The sequence below is a fragment of the Furipterus horrens genome, unplaced genomic scaffold, assembly GCF_987537825.1.
Source record: "Furipterus horrens unplaced genomic scaffold, mFurHor1.1.pri manual_scaffold_3, whole genome shotgun sequence".
In the NCBI taxonomy this organism is placed as follows: Eukaryota; Metazoa; Chordata; class Mammalia; order Chiroptera; family Furipteridae; genus Furipterus; species Furipterus horrens.
In genome coordinates, this window is record NW_028327173.1 from 169,735,339 (window position 1) to 169,751,587 (window position 16,249).

The following is a 16,249-nucleotide window of genomic DNA, read 5'->3' on the forward strand; positions in this document are numbered from 1 at the left end:
ATACCTATGAAGTTTTGTTTTTATTTTTCTTATTATAGAGACATTTGTTCATGATAAAAAAAACAAATTAGAAGAAAAAAGAAAAATGTTTAAAAAGCAGAAAAGTACAGAGAAGAAATTTTAAAATCAACACATTTTTCACCACCTGGGGATAATTACTGTTAATGTTTTGGGGTATATCTGCCTAGGGCGATTGCATTTGCTATTCCTTCTGCCTGGCACAGTCTTCTCCCAGAAGTTCCCTGTGTTCAGCCTCTGCTCAACCACCAGTAGATCAGAGGATGCCTCCCTGACCACCCTCCCCTCACCCTGCTTTATTTTTCTTCAAAGCACTTAACAATATATATCACATAATAATTTGTATTTTTTTTATTATTTGTCTCACCCAATGGACTAGAAGTATAAAGATATAGCCCCAGCTCCTAGAACAGTACCTATCAGTAGCAAGAGTGCTCAATTAATATATACAGCATTTTTTCTTTAATCAAATATATACCAAGTTTCTATTATATAGTCCTTTATCTTTGTGCACATAATTTTTAATAGGATTGTATCAAACATACTGTTTTGCAGACTGTGTTTTTCACTCAGCAATACATTATGAATACACATGGGAGATTCTTACCCAATGTGATTTTAACAATGGCATAAAGGATGTTGATAATTCCCTATTGTTAGACCAACACATGGGCATTTTGAAGCATCCTTCAAATATATATCAATAATGTCAACCAGTTAAGATAGTAATAATATTAACAATGCCTTATGATGCTTTATAGTTTACAAACTATTTCCATATCCCATTTAATTTTGATGATAAATTCAAGTAAGCAGAGCAGAAACTCGAAGAGGTTAAATAATTTCCCTAAAACAATAAAACTAGAAATAGGAAATCCAGACTCAAACGTAGGTCTATCTGTGTCTGGGCTCCTCACTGCACCTCATCAGCCGTGGTCGCAGCCTTCATTTTACGGATGAATGATCCATGCTTAGAGAAGCGGGTAGTGATGTGCCCAGAGTCACAGAGTTTCTTAAGAAAGAATATAAATGGAGAAGAGACCGGGACTCCTGACTCCCTGTCCAAAGCTCTCTCGACTATACTATCTCTCAACTACATGCTGGCTCAATAAATTAGAAAAAAAAAAAAAAATCCTAAATTACTGTGTAGTTCATGGCGACCAGTACATGCTGTTATACTTCTCTGAAGATTACACAGGATATTTGCTTGGTGCTGCGAAGTGCCAGCCTGATGACACTTGCAATCCTGAGCTTATTTGATGTGGTTGGGAAGCAAATGAGATTCCAGTGCCCCTGTTGCGCATAGGTGCTCAGTGAGCATTTCCTGCATGGTGGGGAAGTGCCCTATATTTACCGGATTTGATCCAGTTTAACAGCAAGATCTAATGTTAAAATTAGCCTTGAAAAAGTTTTCACCCTAGTTCACACAAAAACAAGATTCTGAGATTATGACTAGCAATTCTTCATGAGTTGATTTATCTGAATAAAACCTATAAGGTTTTGAACCATTAAACATTCGATTTAGAAAAAAAACTTAGCATACAGAAGAATAAACTGAAAAATGGAACAGATTTGTTTCTTATAATAATTATGAGCAATATCTCAAACTCAGCATCCTTAGACCATTGAGCTGTGTAGGATGAATGTGCTAATTAATCAATTACTACCCAACAATGTACCCTGTCTATTTACTGAAATGCACCAGAAATGTATGCAGAACTGGTAATTATTAATCATCTTCAGTAACAAATATGACTCAAGTTCACCTTCATATAATTAATAGAGCATGTAGTTAGCTTTAACATCTTGCTTTATCAGAAACAGCAATAAGGAATGAAAAGAAAGAGCTGAGCCACAAGTTGTGGTTCACCAAAATGCTGGCTTGGACTAAAAGCGCCTATTCTCCATAGAAGCAGTATTGCTCCTACCATCCAAATTACAGCTGGATGATTTCTCCATTAAAAGCCAAGTTTTTAAAATTAAACTTTTAAATTTGAATAAAATTTAAAACGTACAGAAAAGTTGTAAAAGCAGTTTGAAGAAGTCCCATATATTCTTTACTCAGGTTTTCCCAATAAAACCCAAATTTTAGGGCCTGATTACTTGCTTTGACTTGGGATCTTGGTTGGTGGTGCCCAAGCTCCTCAATGCATTGCTGGCTCTCAATTTTAAAGATATATTAAGGGTATTTTCAACGTACATAGAAATTGTTGTTTGTAGCAAATTTTGCAAGTGGTCCAGTTTTGAAGCATCATTCTCTAGTTTTTGAGAATAATCCTGTAGGTCATCCCAAAATTTCCTTTGAGCCAAACAGGCTTCTGGGCTAGACAGGCCATATTTTGGATCTTGAATGCTATTTCCTGTGTCCTTACTGATCTACTGATCAGGGAACATTTAAGGGACATTAAATTGTGTCAGCTACTTTTCATTTAAGTCTTACAATTACATGACTTTTTTTTTTTTAACTGTAGTCAAAGCATGGGGTTTTGAGTCTCTCCAATGCAGGGTAAAATCCCAGCTCTGCCTGCTTGTTCTGTTACTACAGGCAACTATCTTAACCTCTCTGACATTTGGTTTCCTCAGCTTGAAATTGAGGAAAATGGAACCCTGCTTTGGAGTATTTCAATGAGACAATGAGTGTAAACTACTAGCATCACCAAACACTCAGGAACTGGTAGATATTATTACGTTGACATTATTACCCTCTGTGGCCACTTTTAGTTTAAGAAACTGAAATTTTAGTTCAATAAACTGTTCATCTATTCATACACAAAGAGAAAGGCATTTCATACCATGGAAACTACAAATGCAGATAAACATTTTTGAAAGTTTTCTCCTGAAGAGAAAAATCAGATAAAATTCAATGTTATTGTACAGTACATTAAAAACCTGTCCCAGCTGAAAATATTAGTCACTTCAAAACCTAAACTGAGAAATCATAAATCAGGATGGACTTCAGTATTTCTATTACATAATGATTCAAGGCCCCTTTAAATGGAGAGTCCCCTTAGGGCATCTCCATATTTGTTTATAGATCATTAACTACTTGACAGCGAGAATGGGGAGGGGCATAAAGGCTTACAGCTAAGGTTCTAAGAGCCATTGTTGGTTGAAGATAAGCAATAAAGCCAAGATATCTTAGAATTTGATAGGAAAGTACAATTTGTGCTATAAAATGTCATATGCTATTCATGGATATATCTGTTAGTAAAACAGGGTTTGCTTTACAAAGCTGGGACCATAACCATGGCCCATGTGACAAGGTGAATTTATTTGGCCATGTTTACAAATGCTTCCACAAAAGCTGACTATATATTATGAAGATTTGTAATATTGAAAACATGTCCATAAAATGGATTGTACTCTCTACCAGCATAAATCGTAATCTGTTTTCATAAAACTCACAGATGTCTCCTTGCCACCAGATTCTAGCATCCACAGCAGAAGAAGGGAATTGAAATGTTTCCTAATGAAAAGCTTATTGAAAGCTAGTAGGCCAGAATTTTGATTCTTGATTCTTGTTTATGAGTTTAGACAAATTTCTTACCTATTCTGTAGTTTAATTTCAACTATCAAAATTAAAATTTTAATTAAAACCACTGACCCTGTAACTGAATAGAAATGGAGGTTCAGCTGCCTGTCAACACAAAGCCAAACTTGTGAGGCAGATGCTGGTGGAAAAGGATAGAGATTTTATTCCGGTGCTGTGCGATCTGGGAGAATAGCGAACACCCATCTCAAAGTCCATTTCCTCTTTTTTCCATGGAAAAAGTCCGATCATTCTCAGCAAGGCCAAGACAAAAGCCAGTGTCCAGAGTTTCTCCTCCATTTCAAAGTACAGTCCCTTGGAGATTGTGGGTGGCTGCTAAGTGGTCTTCGTCCCCATCCAGGTAGCTTAGCTTGTTCCTGGTTGCTGTCCATGTAGAGCCTGCACAGCCATGAGCCATGTAGCTGCCAGCGCCACATGGTCATGTGTTCTTGGGCAAGAAAGCATGCAAACCCACGGTCGAGTGAATCACCAGGTGAGGAAGACACAGTGAGAGTCTTGCTCCTGGAGACCATGTGGCCCATGGAGAGAACAGGTGAGTGCGCCATGCTGGTGCTGTCACAAAACAGAGCAAGCTTCTTTGTTTCCTTGGGAAGCTTGAGTGTGGAATGGATCAGGTGTTTTCTCAAAATGACCAATCAATTCCCCAAACATTCATGCACTTTGGGTGGGTCCACTTCCCAACCAATCCCTTCTATCCCCAGGCTAGACTAACAGGCCTCTTTGGTCCAGCACCTCCCCCTGTGCTGTTTTGACTTCTATGGTGCATGCGCCTGCCTTCCCTAGGTCTCACCCCCAGTTTGGTACCACAGGGGTTGGGAAAGGGCTTTTTCTATCTTGTTAACTTTTTGCATGCTCAGGCCCTTTCCACTGATATTTCTAGCTGTCTGTGCACTCAGTGTAAGAACCTCCCCTACTGCCATCTTTGCCAATGGGGGAGATTCCCTGGCACTCTGTTTTTATGGTAACAACCCTATATATTGTAAATTTTTTCTCCAATATCCCTCAAACACACTACTTATATTATTAACTTTATCTACTTTTTAAAATTATTATTCAACAAGTAGAGTAACTACCATATGCCAAATACTGTCCTATGAGCTGGATCACAAAGGTCAACAAAACAGACATAAGTCTCTGGCTTTAGGAAGTTTACATTCCAGTTGGGGAGAACTTGAGAGAAGTTTAGACACAAGATACTTCTAGATGAGATTCTGTATCCACTATGTTCATGGTAAAATGTTTTACCAGAGTAATTCTTCTTGTCACTCTTTGTTACAGCAGTCTCAGGTGCCAGCCAGCTCGTTGCGTGGGCTGTCAAAATATCAGTCAGTTCCACAGAAGTACTCAAGAAGATCTAGATAAGAATACAGCAGCTTCTTCCTCTCCTAATGATTTCTGTCATAATTCAGAACTTCCATGAAGATAACTTTGCATAAAACCAATGTATATTGTCCTTGCCAGGGCAGACACAGAGCTATAGGAATGGAGCTGCAAGCAATGTTTGCCACTAATGGGAGTGGGGAAAAATCTTTCCTTCACCCAAAAGTCCTTAATTCTCAAACTAGAAATTATAAATAAAATCCTAAATGTAAACATTTCTATACCTTTTTCATAACTTTTATCTTTTACCAACATATTGACATATTCATCCAGTTCTTGCCTATAATTCTCCCTCTGAGAATATCAGTGTAATTAAACTCTACCCCTTCTTTTTCTGGTGCCGAAATCCAGGAACATACTCTCTTTTAAATCACATTATTATAAATATGTTAAGTAAATCAAGGTCTCACAGGTTGTAAAAACAACATGAGAATAAGTATTCTAAATATGTACAAGGTCATGTTTCAGTCATGTCCACTATATATGTTCTCTGTACATACTTATTCATAAAAGCTAATAATAAGGTATGTTAATATATAATACTACCTGTAGAATTCATTATTTTCAAACTTTTCATTGAAGTATAATATACCTACGGAAAAGTACACATGTTCAGTTAAAAGAATTCACAAACTGAACACACTCGCTTAACTAGAATCCAGATCAAAAAAGAGAATAATAGGTAGGATTATTATTTGTAACAAATGTACCACTCTGATGGGGGATGTCGATAAAGGAAAGGCTATGCATGCATGAGGCACGAATATATGAGAAATCTCCGTACCGTCTTATTTTGCAGAGCATAAAAATACAACTCAAAATAAAGTCTGTTTTCTTATGTGCTACAGAAATAAAGGAATGAGAGAATAATCCCAGTGCCCCATCAGTCTCCTCACACTCCTTCCAATCACTAGTCTCCTCCCTCCTCACCCTGCTAAGAATGTCCATTGTCTTGCCTTCTACCAGCATAAATGAGGTGTGAACAGTTTTTATACTTTATATAAATGAAATCATATAGTAATTACTTTAATATTTGGTTTATTTCACTCTTCTGTTTGTGAGATTCACAGATGTTGTGTGTCCTTCTAGATTAGATCATTCCTTCTCATTGTTGTATAGCATTCATTCCATCATGTGAATATGCCACAATTTGTCTATCTGCTCTACTGCTGATAGGCATTTGAACAATTTCTAGGTCAAATATTACAAATATAAATAGTGTTGCTATGAATACTCCAGTATATGTTTTTGGAAGAACATATGCACACAATTTTTATTGGTTATTGTTATGGACTGAATGTTTGTGTCCCTTCTGAATGCCTATGTTGAATCCTTAACACCCAATGTGACCTACTTGAAGATAGAATCCATGAGGAAGTGATAAAGGTTAAATGAGGTCATAGGGTGGGACTTTAATCCAATAGGGCTGGTGCCCTTATCAGAAGAAGAAAAGACACACCAGAACTAGCTCTCTCTGCCATGGGAGTACTGTATACAGCAAGACAAAAAGAGAACTCTCACCAAGAACCCAATCAGCTGGCATTTAGATATTGGACTTTCCAGTCTCCAGAACTGTGAGAAATAAATTTCTGTTGTTTAGCCACCTGGTCTATGGTATTTTGTGGGGAACTGCTCCTTGTGGTTTAGGGAATTGTAACCCCTGCTGTGAGCCTGACTTGCCCCCTGGCTTGTCTTTAAGTCTCAACAGGACACTGGAAGGCTGCGCGGGAGACATAACCAAAAACCATTCAGAGGGTTTCTATGGGAATTGGATTTAAAGAATGCTTATTATGTTTTAGAACTTGCTCTGCTTTTCTTATCTCAGGTAAGTATAAACAACCTCTAGCAAAAAATGTATGAAACATTGCCCCTAATGCCAGTATGGCATCAAGATGTTTAATAGACCCTGACACAGACTGGTCACTGTGCCCTCTGTACTGGTAGTTGTAATCTGTTATTGTCAACTGTAATCCAGGTGCCTGAAAGCTATTGATGATTTATGAATTTTGACCTTGTGTCTCCCATGTGTATTCTTCTCAAAAAAAGCATGAGGGACAGAGGTTTGGTACTATCCTCCACTAGAGGAAACAGCTGCCTCCCTACCCTCCGGACAAAATACAGTGTCCTGGATAGATTTATTCTACCGTGGTCATGAAACCTCAGCTTAACAGAGTAGTTTCCAACCGAACCTAGGGCATTGGAGGCAACTCTGCCTCAGTATTTTGCTATGGCAGTCTGAGCACATTTAATACAAATATATACCTAGGAGTGGTATTGCTGGGTCTTAAGGAATGCATACAGGCATAGCTCAGAGATATTGCAAGTTGGATAATTATTTTGCAGGTGGACAGTCTTGCCTTCAATTTGTAAAAACACAACATCTCTAAAGCAAAATAAAGCAAAAAGCAAAACAAAACATGTCTGTATATTTAGTATAATATATGAGGTTTATCTGGAAAAAGTCCAGCCATTGTTAATATAATGAGAATAGTTTGCTCAATATCGATGTAACCTGGCAGCCAAGGAGAGTGGACTGGAATGCGCATGTGTGAACAATGATGACTTCACTGTACTAGTCAGTGGGGGCAGTAGATGCTGTTGAGTGAGCGTGTGTGGCCATCATATTCATTTTTCATATTACGTGCCTGGATACTTTCTGGACAGACCATGGTGTATACTCTCCCCAATTTTTCCAAAGCAGTTGCCAGCAATGTATAAAAGTTCTAATAGCTGCCCTTCTTCACAACCCCTTAGTATTTTCCATCTTTTCTACTTCAGCCACTCTTGTGGGTGTGTAATAGTATTGCATTGTGGTTTTAATTTCCATTTCTTGGGTGATTATTGACTACATGGATGTGGTCCCCAGCTATCAGCTCTGTTTGGAAGAATATCTTACCTTAGAAAAGGCAGGGAGACAGTCAAAGAGCCTTGGGTTAGGTACATCATCACTACTAATGAGGTTTTCTCAAGAGAGCATCTTCCAACAGAAATCCTTCAGTTCCCAACCCTTTTCCCAAGCCTTCATGAGATAATGCAGTGGAACTTTAAATCTCTGCTTCTCTTCATCAGTGGTTTTTAGTTTATATTCCCCTGAACCTAGGGTTTCTGAGGCTCCACAAATATTTGATTCATTTTTAAAATAATTTTTATATTGCCATAAAAAATTTAATGCCAAAATTTAACATATTGCAAAACTGCCCATACATTAATTTGAGGTTGTTATTTCAGTGGAGATCTCAGAATTAATCCCCACCTGCCATCTTTGTAATGAAAGCACTTGCCCAAGATTTCAAGGTGAATCACTTAAAAAACCACTCTTATTTGTATGTATTTCTCTGGAGGGATCAAGATTTTCTTGATAGTATACAACCTTAATAGAGGAATACGAAATAAACTGTCCCTAGGCTGTTATAACTGCAACTGTTTTCCATAACCCACCAACTTTAAAATATTTCAAGCACAGAACAGCAGGGTCAAGAGTCCAGTAGCAGTGGGGCCAAAAAATACATTTTCTGGGCTGGGTCTGCAGACTTGCTATTAGTTATTTTAGCTACCCAATTTCTTTCCAATAAATTCCTTTTTTGCTAAAAACAGAACAAAAAGAAAACCCCCAAGACAGCAACGAACCAGCCTTGTGGTTTTGTTTTTTAGTTAAAAAATTTGAACTTAACAAATGTTTAGTAATAAAACACAAGTTTTCATCTACTTTATATGTTGAGGTTCTGTGACAGATTTTGTTTGAAAAAGGACTCCAGTGCTTTTATAAATTTAATTTGAAAATCAGTACTGAATGACCTCCCTGACTCCTGCCTTAGCTTCCCTCCAGTCATTTCTGTGCCAGTGTAATAAACACATCATGCCTCCACCTAAAATCTTTTTTAAAATGTTATCTAATAAGGAATCCTATAAGGTAAAGTTCAAATTATTTGCATGACTACAAGGTCCTTGCAAGATTTTGGCATATGGTAGTGTGTGCTCAATCATTGTGAAACAAATAAAAGAACTGGAGAATTGTAAGAACTAGCCACACAATCCTACATTCCTCTTGAGTTTCAACAATAATAGTAATTATTATATACTGTTTACACATAATTATTTTATGTACATACACTGCTTGCCAGACACATTCTTATTTATATATGGCTTCTACAAACAAGATGAGTTTAGGAAAAAGAAAATGCTTCCCTAGAAAGCAAGTGTGTAAATTATCTTCAAGAGGCAGCCAAGTTTAAGGAAAGGTTTTCCTAGAGAACTAGATTGATAATGGGTGACTGGAGATTATAAAGGTTTGTAAGTGGTAGCTGGCATAGGCTCGGTGTGATGGTTGTGTGAGTAGGTCTCGATCAAGATTCGGCACCTTCAATTCCCTCCTGATGTGTGCACACCAGGGTATCCCGCTTTTCCCCCAGTTCCCCAAGTACATCTCTCCCAGAGACGCAGTTTTGGTCTGATATTGCGTTCTTACCCTTAGTGTTCCCTCTTTCAGTGTGACATTGTGGCCTTTCCTGTGTTGTGCGTCGGTTGCCCTGTGCTGAGAGAGCAAGGGCACAAGACGCCAGGGAGATGAGCCCTGACACAGGCTATGAGTAAGAACCCGAGCTGGCCCGAGCAGCTCGACGCACTTCTCAGTGCTACTGACAGAAATGTGGCCAAGACTAAGCATCACTAAGGTTGCTGCAGGGGAGCCCAGAGCAGAAGGCTCTTTTCTTGGAGCAACGCCTGGATAGGCTGAGAAGGGAACTACAGGACTTTTGAAGCCAGGTTCAGGAACAGGCCAAAGCCCACATACAAGCAGGACCACAAAAGTACAGTGCTACCACTGGCCTTCACCAAGAGCTGCAGAATGAGAGGCAACTGCTGTGGGAGGAGTTAGATATTCTGAGAGAGGAACTGAAGTTGCTGCCAGACCAACTGACCCAGCATCAGGAGCTGATGCTGAAACAGGTGGCTGAGGGGCAGCAAGCTCAGGCCTGCAGCTGGAAGATATCCAGAAGAACACCCTTTCTAACCTGGAACCCAGCAACTTTCAGATCCAGGCCCAGAGCCTTGAGCAGGAGGACCTGTCCTTTAATAGCCCCAAGATACTACTGAGTGACCCGTAAGGACTTGTAGGAGTAGTAGGATAAAGTCTTCTTTGCTCACCTTCCCCTCCAGGGTCCTGTTTCTGGGCTCCCTGCCCCGCCCCTCTTCATCCAGTGGATATTTGCCCTTTCTGTTGAGGCTTGTCACTGTCTGCCCACCTGCCCACCAACTGCAGTAAAATGGTTTAACGCCCCCCCCCCCAAAAAAAGGTTTGTAACTAAAACACTCGTGGTCTGGCATTCACCCGGCTCTTAGATCACCAGCGGCACTCGGGACCTGGGACGTTTGTTTAAAATTTTTATTTTGAAATATCTAGGACTTAAACAGTGAACACAACCACGAAGACCTAAACATAACAATTCTCCTTGACTTGACAACCAGTGCAAATCCGGGGGTTGGCTTTTAACTCACTTGCCCAAGGACACTTGCTCAGCGTTTCCTCCACGACAACGCCAACTTACAGATTTCACTTTAGCCAGAGCCTAGGAGATGGGTATGAGTAATGTCCCTCACTAAGATGGTTAACTTATTTAAGCCTTAACTTTCCTCCTACCGAGTCTGATGAATCCCCCCGCCGCCAGCCCCTACTTTATTAACGACACGAGATCACATGTGACCACTCTCACCCCCTTGCACCAGTCCCCGGGCCTACCACCGCCCCCTCAGCTCCCTCCGCGGGAGGCCGCGGGACCTTGGTGTGCACGCGCTGCCGCTCCCTGGGGGTCTCTGGAGCATTCGCGCGGGGCTCATTGGGTGCCCCTGCAGCTCGCCCCGGGGGTGGGGGTGGGAGGGGAATGGGTGCGTGCGCGCGCTCTGTCGGTCCCGCCCCCAGCACTGCGCGCCCCACGGCAGCTGGGGGGCGGGGGACGCGGGCGAGGCCGGCCATGGAGGCCCTGCGGAAAGCCCACGAGGCCGCGCTGCGGCTGCTGCTGTGCCGGCCTTGGGCCTCGGGCGCCGCCTCCCGCCCGAAGCCCCGCGCCTCGGAGGTGCTGACGCAGCACCTGCAGCAGCGACGCCTGCCGCACTGGACTTCCTTCTGCGTGCCTTACAGCGCCGTCCGCAACGATCAATTCGGCCTCTCGCACTTCAACTGGCCGGTGCAGGGCGCCAACTACCATGTTCTGCGCACGGGCTGCTTCCCCTTCATCAAGTATCACTGCTCCAAGGCCCCATGGCAAGACCTGGCCCAGCAGGATCGGTTCTTCACGGCGCTCAAGGTCGTCAACCTCGGTGAGTGGCCCGGACGGGTGAGGCCCTACTGTCTGAAAAGCACGCTGACGAACCCCACTCAGAGGCGAAGACCCCGGCCCAAGGTCAGACCACGTTGGGTCGGGAGGAGCCCTGTTTCGGCCCGGTGCGAGCTCTCCCGGGCGCTCTCCGCTTGCTGTTGGGTTTCGCAGACACTGCCTCGGCGTCCCACCGTACAGCACTGGCCTTGGTGCTGTTTTTTTGTATTCCCCACCCAGTAGGTCCTTATCAGGGCTAAGTGGTCCCAGCTGAATCGTGCCCTGGAAAGGGGGCGTTATCCACAGGCCTGTACTGAGGGATCACCCTCGGGAGGGGGCATCCCACCCCACTTCCTGCCGCTCTTAACTAGGTGGACTCCTACAGTGGGCAACAAGAAGGTGGGGGTAAGCCAATAGGAAGTGGCTTAGAAGTTAAAAAATGCTTTACTGCATAACAGGATTTGTTCCACGAACACACTTTGTGCGTGCATTCATACTGCAAAAACGAACCACTTTTTAAGTTTGTTTTCTTTACATGAAAGCCCATCAGGCTCCGTTTACTAAAAGCACTAAAGGTTTTCACGTCATATTGGCTTCTTAAAGTAATAGGCCTAAAATATACTAAAAAGACTGTCTTTAATATGTGCAGTTTTTCATGGGAATATTCTGATTCTGAGAGTATTTACTCTTGGTGGATGTTTATTTTCTTTTGGCTAATGATAGAAGAGGCATGAACACTGACATGGGGTATATTTTATAGGTGAAAAATAGGCCTCAAGATGTTTTGAACCTATTAATAGCTGATACCAAAGTAATCCAGATTTCAGTAATTCAAAATCTAGATGTGGGAGCTGAACTGTTAGCCAACCAGATTTTTAAAATTAGAATTAAAGCTAAAGCAGTTGCACTAGTGTTAAATAGTCTGATCGCTCATTAAATTTAAATATGGTATGTATATTTTTGCTTATAATAACTCACACACATCAGTCATGGGGTTTTTGAGCCATTACTCCACTGGGATTGACCCGGGTTCAGTCCAATAAGGAGCAGGCTATTTAGCAAAGAGTATTACTGGTGATGGTTCTCAGGATTATTGTTTTAACCCTTTAAAAATATATATGCCATATTGTTCAGCTGATGGAACATATAGAGAGAGCAGATCCACATAATTTTGAGGTTGATAATAGGTGAAAGGGTGAGGTGACTTAGAAAATTCAATTTACAATTATTTGGAAAGACTGGTGTGATGACTAGATTCAAGAAGAATAAGTTGGTTTTTTTTTTTTTTTAAGTTTACTTTAGCTTTGCAGAATCAGAAAAAAAAAATTCTTCCCAAATGTAAAGAATAATAGGAAAGTATAATGGGAGAAAAAGTATAACATAAGCCAAGTGCTTTTTTTTAATTTTTAAGTTTACACTGTTTAACAATTAATACTTTAGGAACACCTTAACGATTAGGGGCTGCTTTTTTAAATAGAAAGAAATTCAAAGAAAAGTAGGATACTCAGAACATTCTCACATAGAAAAGTAAAATCTTTTGAAGAAAGAAACAACAGTTGTAGTTTTTTAATGTGGAAGAGGTCAAAGAGTTGTTTAATGGTCTTTGTGATCTTTTTGAAATTCTAAAAATCACGCTTAGATGGGAATAAGAGTTTTAAGTTAAACAAAAAAAAACTTTCTGTTCATGGATGCTTTAATACAAATTGGATTACACTGATAAAGGGAATTTATTTCTGGACTTTTTAAAGAGTAATCTACTCACCAATTTGGTAATGTTTATTTTGTAGTTTTGTTAGAAGGTAGGGGATGTGAATTAGATAATAGGATTATTTCCTACTCTGTGATGTCCAGTTGCCCCTCTGGATCATCAAATACATAGTCTATTAATAAAAATACTAAGGATTTTATTCATCTTCCTCCCTTCCAAATTAGAAATTATCAGAGTTATTCATTTTTACATTTTGTAAGTAATAGAGATTACTCTCTTACCCATTTGTTCTTTCTCCTCCGCCTTTCCTTCTATGGGAGCTGACATTTTACTGATGCTTTATCAGTCTGGATATCCTGCTGGGAAGTAGATTGAGATTTAAGAAAAGCAACTTACCATTGGAATGAATGGGTAATCGGAGACTTGCTATGAAGTTCTAATTTTTTTTTAAGTGCTTAATTTGACAGTGGTTTGTTTACCTACTGTTCAGCTGACTCAAAATGAATTATTATGCAAAGAACTGACTTTCCAGTTCATTTTGATGTTATATGTTTCCGACAGGCTGGAGAAAATTTAATTTTTCATGAAATCTTATAGACTTTAAAGCATATGGGCTATAGATAAAGAAAATTATGTTTTCTTAATTTGAAAATTATACAGTACAGGTGGCAACTCTTCCCATATAGTGTTTTAGCCTGACTGTATTAAATAGACTGCAGGAAAAAATACATATATAGAATTTCTGACTCTTTTATCACAACTCAGTCCACTATCAAACAGCATTACTGGTAATGGTTCTCCGTTGTTTCTTAATAAGAGATAATGTAGTTATTAGCTACTAGTCTTTGATCAGCCCTCCATTTCAGCTGAAAAAAAAATTAATCATTTATTTGTGTGATTTTTTAGTGTCAATATTTAACTGAAAACTATGGTAAATACTATAAAGCAAACGAAAATTTCAGTGTCACCAGTTGTTCCTTATGTCCTTAGAATTGGTTTAAAAAGCATATTTTACTCTCAGTATATTTAGAAAATTAATCATTGTTTTTATCACCTGTTTTCCTCGTTTGATTTTCAGCTTTTTTTGCTGCGATACCATATTTAAAATAAATTTTAATTTCAACTGCTCCCTCTACTCTTTGCTCACTTCTACCTCTCTTGTTCTTTTATTTCTCTTGTCCATTTCCCCACCCCATGTCCCATTTGACTTTTTTTTTTTCCTTTCTGGTTAAATGACTTATAAATAGCTTTATGTTTTTAGTTTTTATGGATATTTGTGACATTCCCTTGGGGCATTTAGAGATGTTTTTGGGTAAGGAAGGTAATATACTGTAAAAGGTTTCTAAGGAGTTCCAGGGAACCCTGTGATCATGACAAGCTGTGACCCAGTATATTCCTAAAAATAGAGAGTTGCCAGCCTGAATGGGCATTTTTGCCTCTTCTCATTGCCAGCTAGTGAAGCTTCTCTTGATTAATCTTTGGCATTACAGTGGCTGGAATGCAGCTTCAGGGAATAAGCACAAAGTAGTTCAGTGATCTTAGACGCTCAAAAAGAGCATAACACAGCAAATATACTCTTGCAGAAAAATAAGAAAAAATGTTACCAGTTTTAATCCTGAGCATGTGTTGATTTCCCTATTAACTAGAAAGAAAAAGATTCTCCAAATGTACAGCTCTTTCTTTAAATTGCCATTTTCTGTCCAATTCCTACACGGGAGCAATAAAATTAATACTGGTGTGGAACATACAATATTTACTATTGATTCATGTGCTTCTGCTCTTATACATAGGATTTGTTATGATAATGGCATTGATTTTAAATAAATGCCTTTAAAAAGATAGGAATTGTGAAAGTTTGTGTCCAGCAGCCTCATATGCATATGAGTGCTCATACGCATGTCCAAGTCACAGTGTAGTATATGTTTAGTTTCATGTCACAAATGGCAACTAATCTTAAATTCACATCAAAATCTTACCAAATGGAAGTATTCCACGGAAGAAACATGTGTTGGAGCCTATTATGTCCCTAGTTCAAATAGGTTGAAACAAGATTATTTTCAAATCAAATGTAAACATACTAGTGGGATAATTTCTCATGCCTGTTATTATACTAAAATCTTCCTTAGAGTTAGGTTTTGCCTTAGTTTTGAAGAGTTATTTGACTCAGTTTCTTTTAAGTTGTACAAAGAAAATTACTCTAGCCATCAGTGTTACTGTCTAACTTTAAGTCCAGTAAAGATGACCTAGTGATTGAAGGTCAACCAGGAGTATCTGCCACTAAATTAATGAATATACCCTGTTTGCTTATTTGTGAAAAAATATAGAATTAATTCATAATTACTTGGAGATAATTAGTGCCTATAAGTTAAAATTATACCAACCCTATTGATAGTTTGAAAAATCTCTAGGCTCACATAATTGTTACCATGTTCCACAAATAGATGAAATTGAGCTCTTAGTGTTCATATTTACTAATATTTTCATAACTATAATTTGTTGATGTTGCTAAAGAGTACTATGTGATTTGTATCATGACAAATACATGGGTGCATGATCAGTAAATATTAGTGCTCAGAAATAACATATTCATTTGTTTTTTAGGTATTCCAACTTTACTATATGGACTTGGCTCCTGGCTCTTTGCTAGAGTCACAGAGACTGTGCATACCAGTTATGGACCAATAACAGTTTATTTTCTAAATAAAGAAGATGAAGGTGCCATGTATTGAAAGTGTGCATTGGAAAACATAAATATTAATGGGTTTTCTCATGTATATGTATATTTATTTTTGATCCTTTAAAATAAAACTTTTGCAGACATCTTGTTCTTTCTGCAGTGTCTGGTTCTTTAAAATGAATCATGGCCCTCAAGAGTCAAAGCTTGTCATACATCATTATATATTTTATACACACACACATACTCTGTTTAGCCAATGGGAATTAGAAACACATGATACTTATACTATTTTTTTCCTTAGAACTAGATTAAACTACAGGTAAAAATGATTATAATGTATATAGATTCTATCGTTAGGTATTAACAAATTCTCTTTGAAGAGAAAATAGACACCTACACAAAGAATGAAGGGGAAAATCTTTTATATAATATTGGGAAAAGAAGTAGGGGGTTTTAGGATATATTGTAGAGATGATATATCATTGGTAAATCCAAAATTGATGAGGATTCTAATTGGAATCTGAAATCTAAACCATTCAGTTGCCAGGATTTTAAATGGAAATTTGTTAAAGCCCTTGTGCCATTTACCTGGATAAGAGGTCTGGCTA

At 39.0% G+C, this 16,249-nt stretch overlaps 1 protein-coding gene and 1 pseudogene across 2 annotated transcripts; both read left to right on the forward strand.

Moving 5' to 3' along the window:
- The first annotated feature begins 9,253 nt into the window (after positions 1 to 9,253).
- On the forward strand, positions 9,254 to 10,222 carry LOC150016689 (transmembrane protein CCDC163 pseudogene; annotated as a pseudogene). The gene is made up of 3 exons (XR_016509604.1): positions 9,254 to 9,337; positions 9,435 to 9,607; positions 9,706 to 10,222. The product of XR_016509604.1 is annotated as a transmembrane protein CCDC163 pseudogene (transcript).
- Positions 10,223 to 10,824: 602 nt separating this feature from the next.
- On the forward strand, positions 10,825 to 15,786 carry CUNH15orf61 (chromosome unknown C15orf61 homolog). Its single transcript, XM_090272038.1, has 2 exons — positions 10,825 to 11,260; positions 15,566 to 15,786. Exons 1-2 carry the CDS (start codon positions 10,825 to 10,827, stop codon positions 15,691 to 15,693), a joined length of 564 nt encoding a protein of 187 aa, XP_090128164.1. The 3' UTR covers positions 15,694 to 15,786.
- The last annotated feature ends 463 nt before the right edge of the window (positions 15,787 to 16,249 follow it).

Bases quoted from the DNA above. Each gene is read 5' to 3' on its own strand.
- CUNH15orf61 (XM_090272038.1), top strand. From the start codon at position 10,825: ATGGGTGCGTGCGCGCGCTCTGTCGGTCCCGCCCCCAGCACTGCGCGC. The intron at 11,261-15,565 runs GTGAGTGGCCCG...TTTGTTTTTTAG, and splicing joins GCTCAAGGTCGTCAACCTCG to GTATTCCAACTTTACTATAT.